This window comes from Synchiropus splendidus, chromosome 14 (assembly GCF_027744825.2).
Source record: "Synchiropus splendidus isolate RoL2022-P1 chromosome 14, RoL_Sspl_1.0, whole genome shotgun sequence".
NCBI classification, from domain to species: domain Eukaryota; kingdom Metazoa; phylum Chordata; class Actinopteri; order Syngnathiformes; family Callionymidae; genus Synchiropus; species Synchiropus splendidus.
The window spans coordinates 22,853,472-22,879,371 of record NC_071347.1 but is presented as its reverse complement, the minus strand read 5'-3'; the positions used below and the strand labels follow the sequence as shown (position 1 = coordinate 22,879,371).

The following is a 25,900-nucleotide window of genomic DNA, read 5'->3' as shown; positions in this document are numbered from 1 at the left end:
GCAACCATAGTGGCACTTGTAATATGAGTAGTCATTTCAAAATGATATTGTTGTAATAGTACCAGAAGAGCTTGTCACAGTACAGTGGTAGTCTGGAGCAATGATATGAGACGTGGCAGTAACAGTGCAGTAGTCGTGATTGTAGCGGTGATAAGAGAATTAAAAGTAAAGAGTAGTATTGCAGGTGGAAGGAGCACATTCAAGAACAGAAGAGTTGCAGCTGAGTACATGGAGAGTGAGGGTCATTTACATGAACATGTGCTGAGAGAAACTCACTTCTGTAAACTCTCCGGCGAGCTGACCTCGTCGTCGTAGAGACCACTGGGGTCCAGAAAGGTCCCTGCAGACGCAGACACAGACAGGAGGACGTGAGGATCTCACGCTGGTGATGACCGTGTGCACGGTTTTGTGTGAGAGCACATGTCCAGCAGGGGGCGCTGTGCGCCAGGGTGATCAGGAATATATCTTTTTCCATTATTAAAATAAGATAAGAATCCAAAACAATCGAGTAAGAGATGATGGCAGAAGCTTCTCCTACAGTACAGTCACATGACTCCAGTGAAACTCACCAGGATTTGAATGCAGCTCAACCTCAGGTGCATTCAATCTAAATAGACGTCTTGCTGAAGCCTCACGAGGCAGAGACTTACTCTTCTGACACTCCTTCTCAAACCATCCTGAGTCACAGGGAGTCAGATGTGTGTGACTCACAGTCATGGTGGGCCTGTCGCCCCGCCGCTCTGTGGGACTCTGTCCGACCCCTAAACCCGCATGTATTTACAGAAGCTCTAACAAACATGATTTCTGGATTTGTATGTCTGATTTGGACTCCCTGCCTGTGACTCTGAGTCAGGCTCAGCATGCACAGTTCTGGTTTCTCAAACTTCCACCGAGTCAGCCACACAGCAGTCGCCTCCTCTTGCCACATAAATAAACTCTTCGCTCCCCTCCCGGCCAACATTGTCCCGGAAAAGTACCGCTGGCCTAAATAATGAAGCCTCACATCCCGACCCGAAGCCTGCCGAGTGTGTGCGTCGCCCCAGCTTCAACTGGCTCCACACTCGTAGAGTGGGATTATGATCTGATTAAAGTCTGAGACCCCCGCGGTGTCGCTCCGGTCGCTGGTCGAGAGACAATAATAATAATAGTGTGTGTGTGTGTGTGTGTGTGTGTGTGTGTGTGTGTGTGTGTGTGTACAACTATACTTATTGAGGATCTTGCTGGACTCCACCACTTTAAGATGTAAATGGAGGATGAAGACTTCAAAACATCTGGATTTCAGTTTGGTTGAGAGTCCTGGTTCATGGTTAGCCATGTGTTTTGGATGGTAATGTTTAGGTGCAGAGGCTGGGGAAAGGGTCATGGGAATGGGAGTTCCCAAGAAGAATAGAGAGACAAAGTGTGTGTGGTCACATGGAATGAAGGAGGAAGTGGGCAGTGTTGCAGAGGAAGTGTTACGAGTTATGACTCCTTCCTGCTGTTCACCTTCAGGGTTATGGCCATGAGATATAAACGTGTGTGTGCGAGTGGTTACCTAGAGCCCAGGGTTTGTCCTCTCCTGGCCCGAGACGACACGGGTCCTTGTACTGAGTGAAAAGTGCGTGTTGTTGTTCCAGTTTGTCCTCTGCAGAATGGAAACACACAGCAGTGAGAGTCAAACTTTACGCTCTTCCAGCACGTCTCTCCCCCTCAGCGCCCTCCGGAGCTGAACGGCCCCTCCAGAACAGCAAGTGCTCGTACCTGAGGAGCAGTTGTCGAAGTTGAGATCCCCCAGCAGGACGTCGAATGCCACCAGGTCCTCCAGAACCTTCTCTCCTTCAGGAGGCTGCAACGAGGTCTGACGGAACTCGGACCCCCACTGGAGCATCAGGTCCAGTTGCTCACAGCGCACCGACGCGTCACCTGGTGTGTGTGAGGCAGACAGAGAAGGTGTGTGTGTGGATGCTGGTGACCTTCTGACCCCTCGACCCGACCACTCTCCGGCATCCCTGACGCTCTTCTGACCCGATTCTGAGTTCGGTTTTGACGAGGTTGTGTTTACAATGGCACAGCTCCTGAGTGTGAGTTGGTTCAGCTCATCTGTTGTGTTGGATGGTGACTGTTTCTATGCGAGTCTGTGTAAGCTAAGTCTCCAACGTCCTCCTGAGGACGATAGAAAAAATTCATATCAAAGGATCTTGATTCAGACCTGAATCACTATCATGCTTATGGCGAGGGGGGCATCTGGGCGTCCGCCCTAAACTGCAAAACATGAAAGAGTGGGCGCCCTCCTATACAGCAGGACGCCCCAAATGTCCAATCACTAGTGCCTGTATAACGCCCCACTCGTAGTGTCATCACACCAGTTTCCATGAAAAGAGTGTTTCCTGTGTGCCGAATATTATAGAAATTTGCCAGTTCTCAACCCTTTTGCAGCCATAGCCTGGCCGCGATATTTGTTTACCGGCGTAATCTGGCGGCCTGTTTGAAAGTCCTAGCTAAAAGCCTGGTCACCACCATGATTGATATTATTTTTAAACATTTGGTTGGGACCACCCCAAACCACTGGGGTGAAGAGGTTCAGTCCACTTTGCCACCCAGCCCCTAAAAAGCACCAGTCAGGAGTTACAAAAAGGGGGAAAAATGAAGCGGAAAGAGAGAGATTACGAAAGGGCAACACTCTTCTAAGGAGGGTGAGTGGTGAATATGTGCTTTCTTCCCACAGTGGTAATCTGAGTGTTTACCTTACACTCCTCTAGTTCACCACCAGAAGCCGGCGCTCCTCATCCTCACCGCCCTGATCCCAGCCTCACGGACGGCTGGACGTGAAGAGGCCATGATATAGTGTCTCACACCAAATGATCAGTGTCGGCGTGTGTAGTTGAAAGTGTGTACAGCAATAGCACCAGGCCAGAAAGGTCCCTGGTGAACCGAGGCCGTCCTGTTCGCAGCCTTGCTGGCTGCTCTATTACACAACCAGACAGTGAGTTGCTTGGAGCCTTTTGACTCCAGCATTTGATCCTCTCACTCCTGCTGGCTCTGACGCGCTCAGTGCCGCCGCTCTCACCCGCACGAAGGTGTGTAAAGAGAGTTTTATGGTCTAAAAGTGAGCGCAGTGAAGTGAACGGCAGGAGAGGAGCCGAGCAGACAGAGGAGGAGAGCAGGAGGCGGCAGAGCGGAGGGCGAGTGGGCGACGCTGCTCTCACGGCGCATGAGAGCACTGTTTGTTTGAAAGACTAATATAAATGAAAAACTTTTTTTAAGCAAAGGCTGAAATATTTATATATTTTTTTAAAATGTCATATACCTTCTTTGAAAAAGATGTATAACAATGTACTCAACACCGATGGAATATCAAAAAAAGTGTAACCACTACGTTTGATATTCCGTATTCGGCCACAAATTAAATTTTTTTTAGGCGCATCCCTTATTATTATTGTTGAAGAAGAGAAGAAATTAACTTTAACAGGACAAGGATAGCCATGTTTTCATGTTTCTCGAGGTGGCTTTGAACCAGACCCGGTTCCGAGCCACAAGAAGACTGGTCTGTATTTGCCTCCAGTGACGACACTTCTACTACGACTACTCCAGCAGAGGAGGCTTCGCTCACGCCACCTGAAGAGGTTTGGCGTATCTTTAGAAGCGCTGCTGGTCCGGCTATCTTTAGACCGTACGGAGCGTAGGAAGGTCCTGAAATAGCCGAGCCGGTGGGGGAGACATGTCTCTGGTAAAAAATGAGGGAGGCAGTGACCGCCGGCTTTAAATAGACGGTGACGCGCTAAACAACTGGAGCTGGTCGCCATGGGAACAAGAGCGGTAGGAACTGGGAGGATGTGTCCATTTATCAGACTGGAGAGGAGCCTACCTTCGATGGCGTGCAGGTGGGTGCAGGTGAGGAAGCCCACCACTCTCTGGCCCTGGAGCGAGGTGCCCACGTGGACCTGCGGAGAGAGAGAAGCGCAGCACGACGTCACTTCACCTGCAGTTCAACATCACTTCACAGGCGTGTTTCCGGACGAGAGCAGCGGCTTAGATGACACGCGGCGGGACGATTGATCCCGGCGGGGCGCCGCTCGCCACAGGACGCTGCTAATTACAGCAGTTAAGAGAGAAACATGCCTGGAGACGGTTCATAATGTCGAGCGCAGGAGGAAGCCCAGCTCACGCTGCTCGCTGGCACCTTCATGCCAGGACGAAACACAGGCACAGCAAGACCTACCTCTCCACAATGAACCTCTCTGACGCCTTCCTCTCCTCCATCTCAACACCCTGGGTCCACCTCTGTCTCTGCTCCCCAGGTGTCTTAACTTCATCTCCAAAGTTCTCCTCATGTCCCACTGATAGACTCCTTTCTCATCTTGCCCTTCCCTAGTCAGCAACTTTATCTCTGACTCTTCAGACTGACTCTCTCTGATGATCCATGTTTTAACTGCTCACTTCCTGACCTTCACTCCTCCCACTCACCTTTCCGTAACAATTGCCACATCTGCAGATTATATTTTGGTTGGATTACTTTGTTTGCGAAGTGTTATTCTTTACACTCACTGCAGATCACTACATCTTCCACTAACATCATCATCCCTGGATAGAAACCCAAAATTACACCAACAATGCATCACTAAATATATCCAATAACCACCAACAATTTCCTTGTGTCTGGTTTAGGTCCAGTTATTTCACCATTCGATATGAAGAAAAACGATCTCACACCAGGAACAAACAACTGCACACGTCAAATACATAATATTTTCATATTTTCCAAGAATAGCAACATCTGATTCCTCTGACTCGACATCCAGGCGCTTGTTAAAGATTCACACACCGCGAGCAAAGATTCATAATGAATACACGCCGATACAAAAGCTGGAAGAGTGACTCTAATCTGACAACAGCGAGGGTCAAACATGGCTGCCAAAATAATAACACTTATTTCCATCTCCTCTGCAGCGGCTGTATTTAGTTTTCATCAGCGGCTGCCACTGACTGAGCCGACTCTTCTCTCCTCTGTGGCTCCGAGAGAGCGAATAGGAGCAGCATGACGGGAGATTTAATGCAGCACCAGAGTTGTGAGGCCGGCGCTGATGTGCTGGTGGGCGGCAGGAGGAAGTGGGGACAGAGGAAGCCACGACTTCAGTGTGCAGCAGAGCATCCAACAACAAGAGAACTGCAACACAACTGGGTCCGTGCGACTCAGAAGTGGGTTTAAATTCGCGAGTCGGCCATACGTCCTCACAAACGGCTCACATTAAACACAGGGGCAAATCCCAAACATGAGTCAGCACTTCATGAAGCTCAACAACCAACGACAGAAACACAGCACTCAGACTGGCACAGCGAGTCCCCTCGCGTGGCCAGTTTAACTGAGGAGCACCAGGTCGGATGAGCTGGTACCGGGCTTGTAAAAAAAAGAAGGAATAAGTCGCCGTGCTCGCGTGAGCCGCTCGGGCCTTCATGGAGACAGATGGGAGATGATAAGCACTAATGGAATCGCCATTTTAGCCGTCCAGCGATTATAAAAAAGAAATCCTAAAATCACAATAAAGCATTAGCTAAATTAGCCGCGGTTGGACTCGCGCACGGCACTCAGCCATAAATTGGAGGCTCAAATTAAATCACTGATGATGGCAGGAGCGGATCGTGAGGGCGGTCGGATGGGGCCAGCAATCTTCTTTAATGCACCATTAACTTCCTCGATAGCCGAGAACCAAAGAGGTTGTTATTGTTTGATGTGTCTGCTCATGCAGCCGATATCGGCTGCATTTGAAAAAAAAAATATATATATAGTACATTTTTTAACATTATTTTTGCCTTTGGTCAACATTGTTTCAGTCCAATTCTACTTTCTTTTTTCAATTATTAGTTCGGATTTGGGGATTTTTATCAAGTATTTTAATCATTTTTTTACGTCATCTATTTTTTTAACAATCTCCTCGTCCAAAGTTTGTGATATTTGAATTACTTTCTTCTTTACTTTCCCATGTGTATGTTTATTATTTTGTTGAAGGACTAAAAATTTCAATTTCTTTTTACATTTCCATTTCCAAGATTGACGACTTGTACAGTTTTGATTTATTTTATAATTATTATATTAAAATATTAATAAAATATTAAAGCATCTTCCAAATAATGTTTATGTTTGCTAAGTATATTTTTATTTGTTTTTCATTTTATTCTTTTGGAAACAATTCAGCATCTCACCTTAAATAATGAATAATAATAAATATATGGAAAGCAGGGGAAATCATTCCATATTTGTCAAAACAGAAATATGTTTTGCCAATTTTGCAGGTCCAATATGATGAGTTTTTTTCCATCAACTTGATTGTCTTCATCATTATCATCATCCTCAGTGGCTCTTTCTCCTGCTCTCCTCTTCTGTCACCGAATCTGCATGTTGCTCTTTTGTATTAATATTTCAGAGGCTTATTTATGCTTCAATAGGTGTGTGTGTGCACTCTGGAACTGACAGGAGGCCTGGGTGTGTGTGTGTGTGCATACATGCCGGGATGAGTTCATCAGAATTTCATTTCCTGTCTTGGCTGGGTGAAAGCACCATGAGATGGAATGAACTGTGTTTTCTCTTCAGACAACAAATAACACTGCGCTGCTACAGATCAAGATAATGCGGAACTTATCACGACAGTAGACGACAAAGAGAAGCCAGAAGCCAAAACCCAACACCATGATCAGTTCTGAGTCTCAAACAAACAGCAGGAGGTGACCTCAAACTTCACCTGACTGCTGCGTCCAACATCCCACATGATGGTTTGTATCAGTGCCAAACAGCTTCAGAGTAAAACGTTGCTACAGTGTTGCTACGGTAGCATTGTTGCTTTGTCTGTCTTTAAACTGTCTAAAAATTTGACCATTGTGGAAGAATAAACGCAGTCTAATCGGTGGAGGACTCAAGTTTCAGAGACTCACTCAGACGTGACGGACTTTCCAATCACTAGTTTTGACACAGATAAAAAAAAACAAAAACAGACTCTCATATTTGTCACATTTGGATAGGAATGTAAAGAGTTCCGTTTGAATGGTCACTGTAGCATGCAGAAGAGAACACATGCAGTACAGAGCAGAGCTGAACAGGTGATGACTCAAGAGTCCTCTCAACTGTGTTTGTCGCCAGTCGCCATTATGTTTTTATATTCGCCACTTTGTCATTAATATGTTTGTGTGTGTGTTTTGAAAGTACCGTCTCCCACCGTCGTAATCGTTGTAGCATTAGCTGCAGCTAAAATCAGACCAGTCAGGAAGCTAGAGCTGGTCAAAGGTCAGAGCAACTCAAATCCACTTTGTCTAAGGGCAGGACTCACTCAGATGTGTGGGACTCTGATCTGAGCTAGTATGGATCTGAAAGGCGACAGCAGACGTGGCTGCTGCCTCTGTTGGACTCTGTGTTAAACACAGACTCGTGGCCCGCTCATCTGCTCCAGGGCTTCTGGGTCCAGCCGTCCCTGCCCACTTCACTTCTCACTCTAATCCAAAAATGAGTTTGTGTCTGTTTTGTTTTTTTATCTTCCAAAAACAAACAGCCATTTTAATAAGAGGGGATAAATGTTGAGCCTGAACAGCTTTAATTACTGAGCCGCCGCTGCCGCTCCCTTCTGGGAAAGGTTTTAATTAATATTTTAGCTCGACCGCACGCCCCCTCCCTCCCTCTCTGCCTCCCCCCTACACTCCTCTCTCTGTCTGAGACAGTGAGCAGCACTTAGTACTACAGACCTGCAGCTGTGGAGACAGGGAGAGCCACACCAGAGGCGTCCAACTGATGTTTCCTCACTCTGCAGTGGCCCCTGGCTACAACCAGATGGTATGAGGTGTTGCACAGCGATGTAGTCATGAAGGCTGAGAGCTGTAGTTGTCGTCGTATTAAATGCAGTATTCACAGTGGTCCATATTGGAGAGTATTTGTGGTCGTAGCAGAGGTGGTGATTACAGTTGCTAATCTAGTAGATGTTAATGCAGCTGATGCAGTAGTACTACGACCGGTAGCTGTAGAATCAGCAGTAGTGCTAGCAGGAGCTTTACAGAGCTTTTTAGAAGTAGAATAAGTGTAGAACTACTTGGAACAGTTGTAAACCCCAGCGTGACATTTGTAGACACTGTACTTGCTGAAGCAACGCAGTCGATGAAGTGCAGTAGTTTCTATTGCACACAGCGCTGCAAAAGCAGAAGTGGTTTCATTATTTGAGGAAGGAGTGGTTGATGTCGTCCTCGTATAAGTATTTAGTGATTAAGGAGCAATTACTGTAGCTGTTAGAGTAGAGGCTGTTAGAATACTGCAATCAGTGCGTTGCTGTATTAGCAGGAGGGGAGGAACTCGTAAACATAGTTATTGTAGTTGTTATTAAAGAGGAAGTAAATGTAGTAGTATGATCAATACGTTGTCGTGGTTGGTAAAGTAGTTGTACTTTAGCAGGTGCTGTACAGACACTTGATGGCGCTGCAGTAAACACAGAAGTTACAAGTCTGTGTTTTATGGTTGTGGTTAGTGGATGTAACGGAGGTAGTCGCAGTCATACATGAGTCAGAAGGTACACTACTTCAAATTGTAATTCCAACAGCAGCATTAGTAGTATCAGTACTATCCACTGACATTGTCGGACCGGGGGCCAAATGCGGCCCTCTGAAACAATAAAACAAGACATTGTTGTTGCCTCTTATGATGCAAGTGAAACATAACTTTCTTGTTTCTTGTTCTTGTTCCTACATCAGAATTGAGAGTAGATTTTGAAATGTATGAGAAATGTCATCACTTGATTTTTATTTTCTATATTCTCTTACTCTTGCATTCTTTGGGTTTGACGGCCCCCTCTCAACACTCACCATGTATAACCTGGCCCCTTAGGAAATTGAATTGTCCACCTCTGTCGTAATGTGCAGGTGAGTATCAGTAGTAGACGTAAGAGTACACTGTGGTTGAAACTTGTGAGATCAGTATGAGTAGTACTAGTGGATCGGCACTAGCAGAAGGAGTAGGAGCGGCAGATGGATGACGAAGTGTCGCTGGTTCCTCGGCACCGCAGATGAATCAAGTGAATCGTATTACTAACATCGGAACAGACATGGGGTCGACGCTCTGCTGCGACCCGGACAAACCAATCACGGCGGCGATGCGTCAGGCAGGACGGACTGGATGTGGAATTGATATTCCTGGACGCCAGAAAGGTCAGACGTATACATCACAGCCAGCGTGATTTAAAGTCCTGTATCCTGGAGGCGGCTGGACCAAGAGCCGGGGTGACCTCACAATGGAGGGAAACTGACCGGCTTGCAAAAGGCAGAGACGGTCGGAGCTGACAGGAAGAGGAGCAGCTTCCCGGCAGAGCGATGACAGACTCACGTCTGCTGATGATGTCACAACAAAGGCAGACGCCATGTAGGCTGCAGGAGGGCGGTCATATTTCTCAGTTTGGCTTAGAGCTCCTGGTACAGAAGAAATCACTTTCCAGCTGATGTTTTCTCTGGTTAAAAACACGAAGCCACAAGGAGAAACTGGTGAAGTGAGTGACAGAAGCAGGAAGTTCTCAGGGCCCCGACCATCCCTCAGGCTTCATCAGTCCTGTGGTTGTGAGGCTTCTTCCTGAGTTGAGTCAGCATTATGACTTGCCACCATCCCTACCTCAGATCTGCTTCACTATGACCACACTGAATGTCATGAATGCTCACTCAGCTATTAACTCGCACACACTTGCCACAACTTGCACCTTCCAGCTGAGAGAAGTCCTAAGAACAAGTCTTCTGAGAAGAAGTCAAGAGTGTAAAGTCAAAATGTTTGAGCCTAATATTCGACGATGTACAACTCCACATGAGCAAAACACCCTTGTCCAGACGTGGGTCACCACCCATTGACCTGGCCGTTGCAATAGAGGGTTTCATATTTTTGTGAGACGTTTCTCGGTGTTCAGCTGAGTCTTTCCGCACCCCACCTTGATGTGTTCAGTATCTTCAATGTTTCATTCACAACAGTTTGATGTGTTCCGTGTATGAAAGTGACACAGGTGTTCAGTGGGTTTGCAACAGAAATGAGTATCTGAGGATGTGTGTGCGAGCGTGGGCGACGCGGGAAGCTTTCGCAGCAATCACCGCGGCACGCTGACAGATGTGTGATTTACTGTGGGAGTGAGGTCGGAGTGTTTAAGTGCCGTCTGTAACCATGGCTGCTCCTTCACACATCACAGGGAAGTCAGGTGAAATCACAGGAGCGTTCCTCAAAATATGCATCAACGGCTTGCGTTACGCTAGCTACGGCGCGGAGAGAACCACCGAGCCATCCTGAGGTGAGAACTATGAAATATAAACTCTGACCTGAGGTGTTGAAACACATGACCTTTGTAAGAGGTCAAAAAGAGCCATGGACTCATGGGCCTCATCGGTAGCTTCGCTGAGTCAGATCACAACAGCAGAATGAAATGAAACAGTTTTTCTATCCATTTTGTTCCGCACTCTGAAGTCAGGTCGCAGAGGCAGCAGTCGACATCAAGAGGGCGGGACTCCCCTCATGAAAGGACCTGACGTGACGGTAACGTCTCACGACAACTTGAGTGTTGATTGCCGCACTGGTTCTCATGTAGCATGTCAGTCATGTGGTGAGCAGAGTTTGAAGAGCCAGCGTGCCACAGTCACAAAGCTGTGGGGGCTGAAATGGCATCAAGCAGCGTTTGGGATCCCACGCGCTTAGACAGAATCACTGAATCAGATCCGCTCTGACATTTATGCTCTTGATGTGAAATTAGGAGAAGCCAAACACTCAAATATCCTCTTCTCTCCAACACGAGAGACAAAAGAACTCAAACAGAGAAGGAACTCAAGTCCATTCAAATGGTAGCAAAGACTTGAGCAGGAAGAATAAAGCAGCGTAATCTAATCTAATCCAAGAGCCGTGCCGTCGGTAGGACGTGACTCAACGCTGACGCTAGTATGAAATGAGGTAGGGTACGCAAGACCAAGTATTCATCTTACCTTGGCAAACAGCGCCCCCTTGGCAGCCAACACATCCTCGCCCCTGCCGTTCGGGTAGCACTCATAGCGTGCGTCCAGGATCGGGTACCGACTGGCCAGCAGCAGTCCACTGTTGAGGAATTTGAAACTGGAACAGCAACCCTTCCAGCCGTATCGGCCCACGTCGCTCAGCATGTACGGGAAGTAGCGGTGCAGCTGAGTGCGCAGTCGAGAGGTGCCGCTGTGGTCGAACACTTCCTGAAGAGCCAAGAAGTCCAAGTTTGCGGGGAAAAAGGCAGAAATCTCATGGTCAAAGGTCTCGTCCCCGTGGCGGCGCTTTCTCCCTGGACGCTTGAAAACCGAGGTGCGGGGCACGTGGGAGAGGGTGTTGTTGGACGGGATCGCCCCGCTGCCGTCGCACACTTGGTAGCGCGCCAGAGACTCCCTTGAGGCGGTCATACTGCCCGAGTCCCCCTTGGCCTGCTCCCCTAACTGGTGGTTCCCAGTTTCAGACTCCTCCTCCTGAGGTTCTGGATCAGGGGCACTGATGCTGATCTGAACCTCCGACTTGTGAAGTGGACAATCTGTGGAGGACTTGGTTTGGCCTCCGTGGACGGCGCACTCGTGGGGGTCACCCTGAGGCCCCTTCGAGTGCAGGGGGCAGTCGGCTTCCTCTCCGGCAGGGTGCACAGGGCACTCCGAGTTCTGATCCGAGGCATGGACCGGACACTCCGTGGCACCGTCCCCATGAAGAGGACACGGGTCTCCTGTGGAGGAGTGTAGGGGGCAGTCTGTGGCACCTGAGGGGTGAACCGGGCACTCTGTGAGGGGCTCGGTTTCTGGGTCCACTGAGTTGTTGTTGGTGTGCGTCTGTTCCGGACGCTGGTCCAGTGAAGACGTGCGGCGGAAACCTGTGGCCAGGCTGCTGAAGGACGCGGCACTGGTGACGAGACAGAACACAGAAAAGTGTTTTAGTTCCCGTCTTCATTATAAGCAACAACTGTGACGGGTCCTGTGTGATAACCTGGCGATAAACTCCACACTCTGGTGATGAAATCAGAAGGTGCAGAGCTCTGGCCACTTGTGGCAGACAAAAACAACTTGGACCGAAGTGATCCGGCGTCTGACCTGATGGAGGTGTTGGTGGGCGAGTCGATGTAGATCTTGATCTGAGGCCGACTGGCTCCGTTGCGGATCCTCTTCCCGACATCGCGGGCTCTTCTGTGTGTGTCGGAGAGGTTGTTGAATCTCGCCAAACAGTCGGGCAGCAGGCAAACGTTGGCACTGGCGAAACAGAAGCTCCTGCCCTGCGGTCTCCACTCCCCTGATCCGGCACCGCCCGGTCCCGCCTGACCCTGCTCCAAATGCTGGATGTCTGGTCTTGATAGCAAAACGGCACCACAGAAAAGCAAGAAGAAAGCGAATGAATCCAGCAGCGAGCAGAGCCTCCATGCTGCCTGATCAAAGACGATAGTGGCTTTTGGTTTCCTCCTCATCTCCGATTACCCGCTTGACAAGCAATTAACTGAAATTAGGAACTATTACAAGAAAGGTTAATCAGTCATTACGTTCTAATCTCGGGGAATTAACGGTGTTAAAGCACCGGAAGATAAAAGCGACAGAACGCAGGATCAGTTCTGCAAAACTCCAAGTTCATGTCAGATGACGCTGGAGCCGTATTTGGGATGAGAACAAAAGCAGGCTGTTTTACACAAAAGCCAGCACAGACGGATGATATAAGCCCACGATGACCCACTGACAACGTCACAAACGGACATCAGAAGCGGAGCACAGTGTACGGGACGAAAGAGGTCAAGGTCGGACGACTCCACATCATGCTGGTGTTGTGTCTGTCCCTGAGGTGCACCGGGGTCACCGTTATTCAGCCGCTGCAGACCCACATGAGAGCATACAGCAACTCAACACGGATATTTTACTTCACAGCTTTTAGAAGAGGATATATATTCTCGGTCACAATTCAAAAACGAAACCAATTCAACCATTTTTTTTCTATGAACAGTCGTGTTCAAGGACGCTCGTTTCTCTCGAGACACAGTGGCAAAACATCTACCTTCTCTATTTAAAACGACTGCGTGAAGATCAGGTCAAACATTTCTGCGTGAAACGACCAAGCAATGAAAAGGTTAATTGTTTCATGATTGGAACTGAGAAATGGCGCGTTACTCTGAATACACCGAGCAAAACAACACAACGTTCCTCACCTCAGACGCTGGAATGCTTTATTGTCATGTTCAAAAAAGGAAATGAAGGTCCGCCTCCCGGTCACCCGGACGGTGCATTGTATAAGATATTGGTTTAATTTCCTACTTCAGCATCAGCACCTGAAGACGCCAGCTCAATCCTACCACCGCCCTAAAGGCTTCTGTCTATCGTATATCAAAGTTGACCAAGTTTTCCAACCACGGAATATCGCCGGGTGGAGTAAACACGCACCTGTGTTCCTGCCGCAGCTGAGCGGATGTGACGCTGTTAGTGTCGCCTGTGGTGCGTTAGACTGACGTCGAACGACGCAAACCACTTCCACCAAAATACAGGCTTTTTAAGAGTTTTACTCCGTCACTATGTGGAGTAATGTCTTGGATGTTAAAACGTCTACGTACAAGAGAACCGCCAATTTACTTCCTCACGCGCATTACATCCATGAGGTGGCCACAGCGCCCCCTGTCATTTCGGAGGGCGGAATCATCTCGTAGTTTTCATGATTTATCCGTTTCATTTCCCTTTTTCATACCTGTCAACTTATACGTTTCCCCGTATTCTATACGTTTTTATACAATTTCAAATCATGGACGCCGTATAACGACCTTTATACGGGGGAAAATAAATTAAATTAAATCTGACGTTTCACGCCAGACCGATATCGACTCGCCAATTTCGGATTCAAAACGGATCGTCTCGTCTCGCTGACGACGGTCGGCGCATCATACGAGCAAAAGTTATCCTATTTATTTTTCTCGTTGCTTTCGGCCTGGACGATAGGAGTGTTGTGTGCGCATGCGCGTTGCACTGCGGCCCACATCCGTTGTTTTGAATTGTGTTGCAAGAGGAATAATTCAGAGAAAAATCATTTTAAAAAATGAGCATGGAAGAATATTCCATGCTTACTTCTATGATTTTTTTATTGAAAGACACTATGGAAGAATTGTTTATTTTATAACATGCTGCACATGGTAAATGTAATGCAAGAGCTTTTATTTATGTTATCTTTGTTATCATTTTCCACTACATTGTCTGTCTTGTTGTGATCTAAATAGTAATAATAAAATATAAAAATGCGCTGCGATTGTCTTCGTAAGGTTTCTTTTCAATTTATAAGGGGAATTGCACCGCTTTATAAGGGGAGTTATTGGCAGAGGTTGACAGGTATGCTTTTTTCAGAATTAATTCAAAGGGATCCGAACATAAGTTCACTCTCTGGTCAAGAAGATAACGTCCTGTTTCATTATTCAAGTGATTTTCTCATCTATGTTTATGTTGCAAGGAGTTCTGGATTACTTTAGATGCATAAGAGTCATTTACATACATGAGTGTTGGTGCAGCTTTGTATCTGAGCATTGATGAAGTTAAACCTGGTCAACTGTCTGAGTGACGCATGGGTGGTTACATGAAGCCTACTGTTACTTCCTGCACTAGTGAGATTGACTTCCTGTTGAGTCAGCTATGATAACACTACATGACTAGAAGGAGTTGCTGCCATTCTCTGGAGCAAATGTCTTCACAGATATGAAGTGTGACACACGTGGGTCATTACCTGCTGTAGGTGTAGAGGTACGGCTGACGGACGGCCTGAAGAGGGGCCCAGATGATGAACCCCAGCAGGGCGAAAGGTAGCGAGGCGAGGACCAGCAGCAGGTACAGCGGCACGGCGATCAGAACGCACAGTGTGAGGAAGGAACAGGGGTCCTGGGAGCGCTGCCGCTTCTCCAGCGACGTGGCCACGCAGCAGGACAGCAGCCGGTCCAGCAGCCAGTAGGTGGGGAACACCAGACTCCACGAGAGGCCGTCCAGGAAGTGCAGGCAGGCACTGGAGTACGGGGTGGCGTGGAGGACCATCTCTGTCACTTTCTCTCTGACGCCCTCTCTGTCACCTCACAAACAGGCCCCGCCCACATGCAGTCTCCACTCGGGTTCGCAAAAAGTCCACTCACACAGTGACGAAAAAAGACCCGCCCCCCGCGCCGCAGGAAGGTGCTCTACATGGTGTGGTGGAGTCCTGTCAGAGCTCCTCTGCCACGGAGGCCATGGTGACGGCTGCTGGACCGAGGGGACTCAGGAGGAGCGGCTGTGAGGCGTCACTTTCCCAAACACCTGCAGATGGACGGAGGAGAGGGAGGTTAGTGGAGAGGACGGACGAGGATTTAACAAGGCTTTTGTCAACCATTACAGAGGCGTGAACTCCTCTGAGAGCTGTGAGGCGTGTGGACCGTCGTCCCGCGGGACCTGATGCATCTGTTTTTGTTTCTCACTACAAACAGATGAGACACCGGATTCATTGTGTCGACACTTTTTAATCATGCACGCTTCATTAGGACTGTGACAGTGAGTCACGCCGCGCAGCGACTTGGCGTGACAGAGCTAACACAGTAGCCACTCCAGCATTGCTTTATGACGGTTTCCTTGCATGCATGAATCTCCTGAAGAGGGATCACACCTCCTCCAGAACTCCAGAGAGAACAAACCTGATTCGGAAACTCCTCGTGAAAACTCCCAGACAAGAATCATGGGCTGCAACATGACAGGAAGAGAGACTCTTTCATCATTCATTCATTCATTCATTCACCTCTGCCAAGGCCTGCCTCCCCTCCAGGCCAGGGACTGGTCCTTCTCTGTGTCTTCCGGTTGTTCTGGCCTTGCTCCAGACCCTAATTTAATCCTCCTGGTTAACTCACACGTGCGTTACCGTCGGCCCGTCCCTCATGAATAAATGATGCTGAACAGATTTGCTGTTGTAAACAGCTGCAGGGCGGAGGAGGATTTAGGAGACACAATCGTTGGCCTCCAAGTGACCTCAGATCCTCCGCTGGGACGCAACAACATCCTGACGCTCCACAGGCCTCGGCGGCTCACAAACACTGAGACCAAATCAATCTGTGGATGTGCAGGACAGAAGGTTTGTCCACCTGAAACTCTTTCTTTTGTTCAGCTATCTGTGCTTGAACACAACAGTCCATCCCCACTGATGTTTATCCTCCGCTTCCTGACTCTAATGGTCCGAAGGAGCATCACTTCCTCGTCATGTGACTCGTCCAAAATGATGATGGACTTGTTGTTTGGTCTGCAGACGCGTCTCCTTATTAGATCTGGACAAAGACCACGCTCTCACTCACCTCCATCAACGGGCTGAGCAAATGCGCCACATGGCGGTTTGCGCTTGTGTATACGGAGCGTGAACACGTCATCGATCTGCCACTGCACCGTCCAGAAGTGACCGGCAGACTCGTGTTCAAATCCCACTCCTGATAGAGACCCGAGCTCATTAGGAAGCTGACAACCCGGAAGTGAGTCACAGCAGGCATCACTGCTCCTGCTGCGCCCGGTCCATGCTTCTCCTCTGGATTAACTGAGGAAGTGCGTGTGTGTGTGTGTCTGAAAGCAAGCAAGTTTGTTCATACTGCATCATTTTTGGGGTGTGTGTCTTTATCTGAGAGTGTCTCCATGATGCTCTTTAACTGAGTGTGTAATCCTCTATGTGTGCAGGAGCAGGTGTGCGCTGGCCATCTGGAGTTGCAAGTGCTGTGTGTGACATGTCGGCGCCGGTGTTCACGTGTTCAGTGATCACAATCTGCAGTCATGAAACTTGTAGCTGATAACAAGAGGACACGCACACACACCCCAGGTTGTTGCACCACCCTCGTGGGGACCTCACCTGGCCATCGCCCTTTCCCCAGCCGCTCCCCCTCAACACATGGCTCACCTGAACCAGGACTCTGAACAAAACTGGAGCCCAGTTGGAATCACCTAGTTACTTTGAAGTCTTCATCCTCACATTGAGGCATATGGACCCTACATTCGCATAAGGTCCTCACAAGTACAGTGTTTTGTCAAGTATTGGTCAGGAGAAGTGAGGCTCAACCAGACACACACACACCTACACACTGACACAAGCACACATGTAAACATCAAAGCACACCAGAAAAGGCAAACATGCACCGCCATACACCAGAGAGAAACACACAATTAAAACAACACACACAGCATTGTCTTTCCACAAACCTAGACAAAACTCACTCACGCACAATTCTGTGATATATACACACACTTCAGCTAAATATAGATGGGCTTCACACAGAATTCAGTCTCTCACACACACGCACGCACACAGTCACACAACACTGTGCTAAAGACTGACACACTGCTGTTACCACAGGCGATGCTGTGATACACACACACACCCTGAAGAACACTACTTTATACAAACACTAAGATGAGTACGCATCTCACACAGAAATCTAACACGACACACTCATGCTGTGGACACAATCATGCATCTGCAACTAAAATAATGGGGTGAGAATCACGTTTCTTTCACTTTTCGTAGCCGCCAGTCGTCACCATGTCTGTTTCTCACATCCAGACCTAAGATTAACTCTGTTCAGCACTGTACACACACACACACACACACGCAGGCTGGCTGGCGACGTCACTCCGCTCTCAGCATGCTCCAGGGAGTTCTGTTGTCATGGCAACTGCACATGAGCGGCTGCATGTCGGTCTCAGTCGGGACACTGTTTGTCTGTCACTGGAGCCAGGGCTACACAGGTGATTTTCACAGGTGACACACACACACACACACACACAGCTACTGAGGGCTGCTGAGCTCATGTTTAGTCAGCGAGGTGGGCAGAGCAGCTGGACGTCGTCCGATCGATGGAGCGCTCAATATCTTCTCTGGACGCTGGGATGGAACGAGGCTCTTGGGAGCGGCAGGACGGAAGAGCGACTCCCCTGACTCTGACCCGGACCAGATAAACTGTCAAATTATTTACTGTGTTGTTCACGCAGCAAATGAGCATCAATATTTCACAGCATCATCACGGCTGCTCCCCGGCCGAGAGCTCGGCGATGGAGGCTCACACACATGCTGCAACACGGCGCATGTAGCTGCCGTGTGCAGGGACCTTGTCGACTGTAGAAGCTCACACAGCTGAAACAGATGCTTCCACTGCTTCAACAACCAACTGACAAGCATAAGGTCCACAGGAGAGGAGCAGGCTCCATAAGCCTCGCCCTCCAGGCCAGTTTAACCTGTGGGCTGTCAAGTTAAAGTTACGCCACAGACACGAGCAACGTATTTCAAAGAGTTGCAGGCTCACAGCTGGAAGCTTCTCAGCAGCCTCTGTTGGCCCTTATCTAGCTGGGACAGCCTTGATCTGGAGGTCACTGGAGGAGTTTGTACGAGGTTGAAAAGACAAAAGTCGTCATTTTGCAAGTTCTATGATGGCATGACTTAAAATAAGAATAGGTGAGAGTGTTCATTGCTACCTGGTGCGTAAATAGCATCACAAGCTAGCTGACAACACCCCAAGTTCTACCACACCAAAGCTTCATTTTGAGATCTTCCAGGGACGAGACTCACCAACCAAGCCACTTTCCCTACCCTGAACAAAAGCTTCTCGAGCCTCTTCCAGCCACTGCCTAGAAGTAGCCTCGCCACTCGCTAGCCCTTCCCTGGGCAGCGACAGCTAGAGCGCTAACCTTGAGCACCCTGGTAGCCGTCCCTGCCCACCTCAAGTCACACGCCGTGTCATGCTGGACATTAACAGACACACAACTGCTTGGTTCTGTTGCTGGGCTCATTGCTGAAACTCTAGAGTCCGTTTGCTTACCGAATGTGTCCTACCCGTCGCGGGATGATGATGTCACATCCGGCGGGTTCAATGAGGCAGAGAAAAGGATCGGATGGCACTTTCAACCACACGCGTCACATTTACATCCGCACAATACGATGTTCGTCATCAGGTCGTTTTTGAAGTATATGTCTGCTCTTGTCTGCGCAACACCAGACAGTTATACACCTCTGAAGATGTTTTGATTCAGTTGCCAGGGGAAAATGTGTTTTAACTAGTGGTGGGACTTTAACAAGTTAATCGCGATCAATTAATGAATCGTAATTAATCCGTTAAAAAATGTTAATCGTGTTTAATTGTTTTAATTGAATTGAACAGTGTGCTCTCCAGACAACACAGAACCTTTGTCAGTGCAGGAGTTCCTGCTCCACTGATCCCACTGATGCACCAGACACGTGGCAGCTAGGATGAGAACAACAACAACAAACATGGAGGAATCCTCCCTGAACCAAAGCAAACAGAAGCATCTGTTGCTTTGGTTCAGGGAGGTTTTTCACTACACAATGTCCAGGGTTTCCACCACTCTGAATGGACTTGAAATTCTTATACAAATATTTTGAAGACATGAGAAGAGCTTTAGTTTTAATAAGTCGTGATTTATTGTGCTATTGTCAAACTGATGCAAAATAAACAGTCATATACCAAATTCAATTCACACTGACAAATGTGGCTTCTTGTGGCAAATATTCTTATACGATTAAACTGCGATTAATTGAGATTAATTAATCACAAGTTCTATAATTAGTAAGATCATTTTTTAGTGGAATCCCACCCCTAGTTTTAACCTTTAGCGATCTGTCCTACCCCTTCCTGACTGGCTGACATGTACGGGCTATCCTCCCCCTTCACTGTTGCTCATGTCTATCTGACATATTTGGCGTGTACAAGTGCGTGCATGTGGGAGAAAGTGCCTTCATTTCTATTTTCTCTGGCTCATTAAAGCATTTGAAAAAAACAATTGTCTCTGCCCGGGAGTGACATCACCATCCCGCGGCAGGAAGTCTTTTCTGTTTCAGACAAAATCTGTATTACTTTCTTTTCTTTTCTTTATTGTTAACCAGGATACAATGTTATGCAGTGATGTACTTGTAGTGATTTTATAGACAAATGATACTATTTACAGAGGCAGCGGGGAGTTGGGGGGCGCGAAACGCTTCCTTCTTTCTGGGGGGAGGCAACAGAAAATAAGTGAGAAGCACCGGTGTAATGTCCAGTTCCAGCTCCAGTGAGCTGCTAAAGCAAAACACTCATCCACACGTGAGGGATTATGTCACTTAAAGAGCCAAAAAAAGTCTGAGGCTGAACCAAAGTTTGTGTAAATGCTATTCTTTGATGGGATCTGGGGTTTTCTTCCAAACACAGCCATTGAGTCATACGCCACAGACTCATAACACAGGAGACAGCCACATCCACGGTCCCCTTCTTCAGCAAGTGCCCTTTCAAATGCATGGTTTTGGGGGGAATTTTCCAGATGAGCTCTTGACATTTTGGCCTCTGCCAGCCTGTTGAAGCACCACTGATCTTTGTAGGTCATGATATCGACGTGAATCGTCGGTGATCTAATCTTTAGGAACTTTAGATCTGTCCTGACCTTTGATGTTACCTGCATGTATTTACAGCTCCTGCAGGCCGCCCTAAGAGACTTGGTGGGCTCGATTTGGCCCCCGGGCCTTGAGTATGACACTCATTAATGGCCCCATAATGCACTGCAACAGTTAAGGCTCTTAAAAGCTAAAGCTAACGCTGCGACTCTAATTTCTTATTTAATACAGTAGAAGCTAATCCAGTCAAGAGAGTTGCACCGGCTTGTCTGTGTTTTGGCACCTCGGTCGTGACACATTGCGGTTTCGACACTCCGGTCGGCTTCATTACGTGGCAGCGAAGCGGTTCTCGGGGTCGTCGCGGGTCGAGGTTCTGCTCTTAGTTGTGATGAGAAGCGACGGATTGGATTAGGGCTCTGATTCCACTCTGGCGCGGCGTGATCATATTATAAGAGTCCACTCGTCTCAATCATCCCAGGAAGACGACGCAGAGATGGATGGTGAGATCTTTAAAGGCGCAGGCTGATGGTGATGCTGAAGGATTCTGCTCAGGATTCAATTACACCTTGACTTTCAAAACAGCCACCACTTCTCATCAGCGCAGAGCACATGCCCTGCTGTGTGGGAAGAGATGTGGACCATATCACACTGTCATTTATGCAGCCATAGCCATAACATTACGACCGCCTGACTAGCAATTAGCTAACTGCAGTTTTCAAGATCTGAGTTTTCCTCCAAAACCAGGCAGTCTTGCTGATCTTTTTTTCCTGGTTGCAAAGAGCAGCTAAACCCAAGAGCTCCTTCCCAGAAACCTCCTTTTTGAGAACACAGCAGTGTTCCTCGACCAAAGAAGAGGCCAAGACTCCACGGTTCAACACCTCTCCAATCCAGGAGACCCGTCTCCTGGATGACCAAGCCTCTCGCTTGATTCAGAGGGACAAACTCTTTGGGTCACTCCGAAAACTGGTGACCACAGCAGCCAGGGGAGAGCTTTGTCTTCTGGCTCAGCTCTTCCTTCACCATATAGAGCCCACACGACTGACAACACTGTCCATCTCCATCCTTCCCTCACTCAAAACCCAAAGACATCTCCACTCCTCCTCCTGAGGAAGATCTCAAACATGGACCTCGAGTCTCTCAGACTGGAACCATGGTCACAGACTGAGAGGTGACAGCTGCTGCATCTCATTATGAGATATAAAATATTAGATCAATTGAAACGTGTTCTTAAAAGCAGAAAGTATTTGTCCTACCGTGTGTGGATTGGAGCTCATGAATCATTCTTCAAAGGCACAGAAGAAAACAACAACATCTGAAGGGATGTTTTCACGGGCAACAATCCGCTCGCTCAGTTCTCACCTCCTGCACCGTCACGATTCCTTCAGATAACCTGAGAAACCACCAGCCTCCGGCGCTGACTGTCCTGCTGCTCCACTCTGGTGCTGGTGTGAGAACCCACAGTGTGATGTCAGCCGGGGGCGCTCTGCTGTCCAAACACAAGACTGTTGTTCTGCCTGTGGCCACATGAATCCTCCCTCTACTCAGGTTCACCTTCACATGGCAGCAGTTGCAGCACAGAAGACTCGAGTGGTGAGACTTGAGAGACACGATTACATTTCACGACACAATGATTGAGGTTAAAGAGGGCGATTTAGACACCTGGACTTTGTTCACCGTGAGACGGAACCTTGAGCATAACAACCATGGCGTCGCCATGGCAACCAGGTTGCGACTGAATCCGGCCTTCGCAGGGAACTGTAAGTCACATGGCGGCACAGTAGTGAGCCAGCGTGGCGCTGCATCGGCTGAGGGAGCACCACCCAGTTTCTAAATTACAAACATACAATAATCTTGTGCTTTTCTCATGACTGAAACCTTTTATTTTTGAATGTTTCTCCTTTTTCTCCCCCTAATTTGCCCATGTTGCGTTTTCTTATTTCCTGCTCAGACTGCTACATGAAGGTGTTCTTTATTGAATCCACACACATTTCAATCTTCAGTATTCAGTGGTTTCATCTATCAAAGTACAAACGCTGTTGAAGGGTCACAAAATCTTGACCCGCTGCTGCTGTCATGGTTGACACATTTTGTTCTTCTCTTGCTGCGGCAGTCGTGCCCCGGTGACCTTTAACCCCACTCCCTCCAGCCAATACTCAATCAGCAGCAAGCACACACACACACATTGTTTCCACTCCTGCTACATTAAGTCATCAATACACAAGCAGTAGAACAAACACAAACACTGTCCACTCTCTCTCTCTCTCACACACACACACACCTCCTCCAGTATGGATTGTCGGTCATTGATTTGTTCTACATCCACACTCGTCTGGACCATGCCGTAAATCTACAACTCAGAGGTCCATCCCATAATGTCATCACGTGGGATTGGGGGAACAATGGCACAAACTCCGGGGTCATGTGACGTCATCTGTTGACTGGAAATGTAAACGTTTGTCGCCACAATGAGACTAGCAATCATATTGTGTTGAGCTTTGTACCCAGGTGGACTGAGAGGCAGCATCTGGGTCGGCCTCGGAGCCTCCTCCCTGCTGAACACCTCTCTAGTCCACAGAGCCACCTCCACCGTCTTCTCCTGGAGGAGCAGAGGTTCTTCTCTCAGTCACTTCCAGGAGCGTCCACCTCTATCCTTCCCTCACTTGTGACCCAGACCCAGGATAGAGGAACTTGATCCAGATCTTGCCTCTGCTCCCTCTCACGATCGCTTCTCTCCCCTTCTATCCCACTTCCTTGGCTCTGCTCTGCTCCTCTTCTTATCTCATCACGTCACATGTATCACTGATCCTCACCAACATCTGTCCACGTCCACACATCTGCCCGTGGTTTGGCATCGCCGCCGTGCTGTTGCTAACTAGCCGGCCCACTCACACACGCAGCACAGCGCCAGTGCCAGATGTCTCACTCACATCTGGACGTCCAGTCGCACGTGTAGGAAGCTGAGCAGCGCCGAAGCCCGAAATAGAGACCAGAGGAGGATGAGGGTGTAGTTAAGTGAGGGATCCACAGCCCACCCTGCTCTGGTGTCAGCGGGTGACCGCCTCACACACACAGCCACGCACATAGTGAAGGTCGGCTGGGGATCTGCAGCGAGGCAGGTGAGAGCCACGTTTAAACACACAAGCCCAAAGTAAAGTTTGCCTTAGGTGTGCATGTGTGTAACCTGTACAGCTGTACCTGCAGGGACCTTTTAAGTTTCAGGTTTTAGCCTCAATTTGGCGGTTAAAAGACGTCAAAATACCTGGGTGATTCTAACAGTTTGGTTCAGAGTCCTGGTTCAGGTGAGCCCTGTGTTTTGGATGGTTAGGTTTAGGGGGAGAGGCTGGGGAAAGGGTGATGGCCATGAGGATGGCATCCTTATGTGTGTGTGCCTCACAACGACACAGACAGTGTTTCAGAAGCATGGTACATTTATTGAAGGCCAACAAGAGAGCACACTCTGCCCATCGGAGAGGTCAAAGGTCAGCGGTTATTTACAAGCATCATGGCGGCTCAGACCGGAGCCTCTTCCTGCACGCCTGACTCTGGAGACAGCTGGGACATCTCCATCTCCTCCACAGCTGCTGGGACCTGCTCCCTCCTCCTGCCCCTCCACACCACCCCCTCCACAGCATCAGCAGCAGCACAGCACTGAGCAGCACGGACCTCAGCAGGAGGTGATCCACCTCTGGCTCCCCGAACATCACCAGGGTCTTAGATCTGAACACACAGAGGTCACCTCTCTCCAGCACACACCAGAACTGTCCACTGTCCTGCAGAGAGACCTTCCTGATCACCAGGCTGCTGCCAGACCGATCCATGTTGTCTGGAGGTTGATGCTGAACATCTGAGACTCGGCCTTCGGTTCTGTTGGACCTCATGAACCAGCGAACCCCATCAGTCTGATCCCAGTCCCCACAGTGGAGAGTGAGGTTCTCCCCCCCAGTGAAGAGCTGCACAGCAGGAGGCTCAGACTCAGGACACACGTACAGGTGATAATCCAGACGATATTCACTAAGGAAGCCACAGCAGTAGAGACCTGAGTGGTTCACTGTCAGAGATGGAAACATCAGAGTGGAGTTCAGGATCTCTCGCTCAGGAAACAGTGAACTACTCGACCACCACTTGTATCTTTGGTTTCGGCTGGAGTCAGGACAGTGCAGCTCCAGACTCTCTCCCACAGACCGGAGGATGATCTCTTGCTGTACATCACCAATGAAGTGTGTGAGTACATCGCACCTGTGCTGCTGCTTCACCAGACAGGAGTAGAAGACAAAACCCAAATGCCTGGGGGCTGAGAGCAGAAGAGAAGACTTCTCCACCAGGAGGTGTTTGTGCTGCTCATCCATTAACTCTAATCTTCCTGAGCTGTCCCGGGCCCACTGAACACTCTGGTTTGGTCCCACGCCGTCACACTTCAGCTCCACTCTCTGTCCAGCATCCAGGTTTAACCTCTGCTCCCTCATCTTCTCTGTGCCACAGACGCGGAGGGTGGAGTTCCTCACCAGAGTCAGGTTGCCCCGAGTCCAGCACTGCTCCTGGTACTGACCCGAGTGGGAAACAGCCACAGAGCGTATCTCGTACATGGAGCCTGAAGAGTTCCACATCAGCTCCTTCTCCTCACTGGCCCATCTATAGACGGAGCAGGAGTCGGCCTTGTTGTCCAGGTGGAAGTAATGAGTCACTCCAGCTCTCATGAGGACCTCAGCGTGGGTGTTGGAGCAGAGCACCAGCAGCAGCAGCAGCAGCACCTGTGCAGCCATGTCGTCGTCTCTGAGAGACTCGACTGCTTCGTGAGCTCAATCTCAACACCATCAGCAGGAAGAGACTCTTTGCTGCTTCCTGTTAGCTTTAATAGGTGTGAAGAACCAGCCTCAGCCAACACAAGTTAGAGGAGAGAGAGAGAGTGTGTGTTTGATCCCAACTTGACTCTTTGAAAACTGACAGCCACTGGGAAACAGTTTCAGTGAGTAGCATCAGGAATGGAATCGCTCCCATCTACACGATACCCACATCGATTGATGCGAATTGAGCCTTTTCGCTTCCGTTTTCCACCATTGTGAATCGATAAGGAGCCGAATCATTAAGCTGTTCCCATAACAGAGTTAGAATGGTTAAAACATTATCAATTCCCATCCCAAGTGATGAGTCCCAGCGTGTGTTGACTTCCGCTGCGTCGCTGCAGCTCACGCAGCCGCACATCAGTCCGCTCATAGTCCAGCTCCTAGCTACATGCTAGCTATGTCAGCTGTTAGCCGCATGATCCAGGTGGTGGAGTCCGACTCAGAGAAGGTCCAACTTCTCTCCAGCAGTCGGGCCAAGCTGTTTACATGCGTTTGAAAAGTCCGAACTCAGCCAGACTAACACAATAAGTGGCTCTTTCTGAGGCGTCACATGACCGTGTGACTTCTCTCCATCGTTGGTCTCACTCTTTCTCCAAACACTGCGACCACCACTTTTCTTCAGCGAGTGAAAACGCTCAACCCTCTCACTTCCTTCTAGTCTTTAGTGTGAGAAAGGTCCCCGGAGCGGCCCGCGGAGGAACTTCCCAGAGGACTCTGATACCGTCTG

At 48.8% G+C, this 25,900-nt stretch overlaps 1 protein-coding gene across 3 annotated transcripts in view; it reads right to left on the bottom strand.

Moving 5' to 3' along the window:
* smpd3 (sphingomyelin phosphodiesterase 3) overlaps window positions 1-25,900 on the bottom strand; it is a 35,060-nt gene that overhangs the window by 2,465 nt on the left and 6,695 nt on the right. The window contains exons 1-8 of one of the 3 annotated variants that reach the window (XM_053885292.1): window positions 21,586-21,665; window positions 14,696-15,252; window positions 12,052-12,303; window positions 10,945-11,863; window positions 3,845-3,920; window positions 1,741-1,902; window positions 1,535-1,624; window positions 277-340 (exon numbers count right to left, since the gene is read on the bottom strand). In XM_053885292.1, coding sequence (XP_053741267.1) covers window positions 277-340; window positions 1,535-1,624; window positions 1,741-1,902; window positions 3,845-3,920; window positions 10,945-11,863; window positions 12,052-12,303; window positions 14,696-14,997 — 1,865 coding nt within the window. In that variant the 5' untranslated portion in view covers window positions 14,998-15,252; window positions 21,586-21,665. Of the gene's footprint in view, window positions 1-276; window positions 341-1,534; window positions 1,625-1,740; window positions 1,903-3,844; window positions 3,921-10,944; window positions 11,864-12,051; window positions 12,304-14,695; window positions 15,253-21,585; window positions 21,666-25,900 lie in introns of those variants that run through there. The other 2 variants (XM_053885291.1, XM_053885293.1) reach the window with 2 other exon arrangements.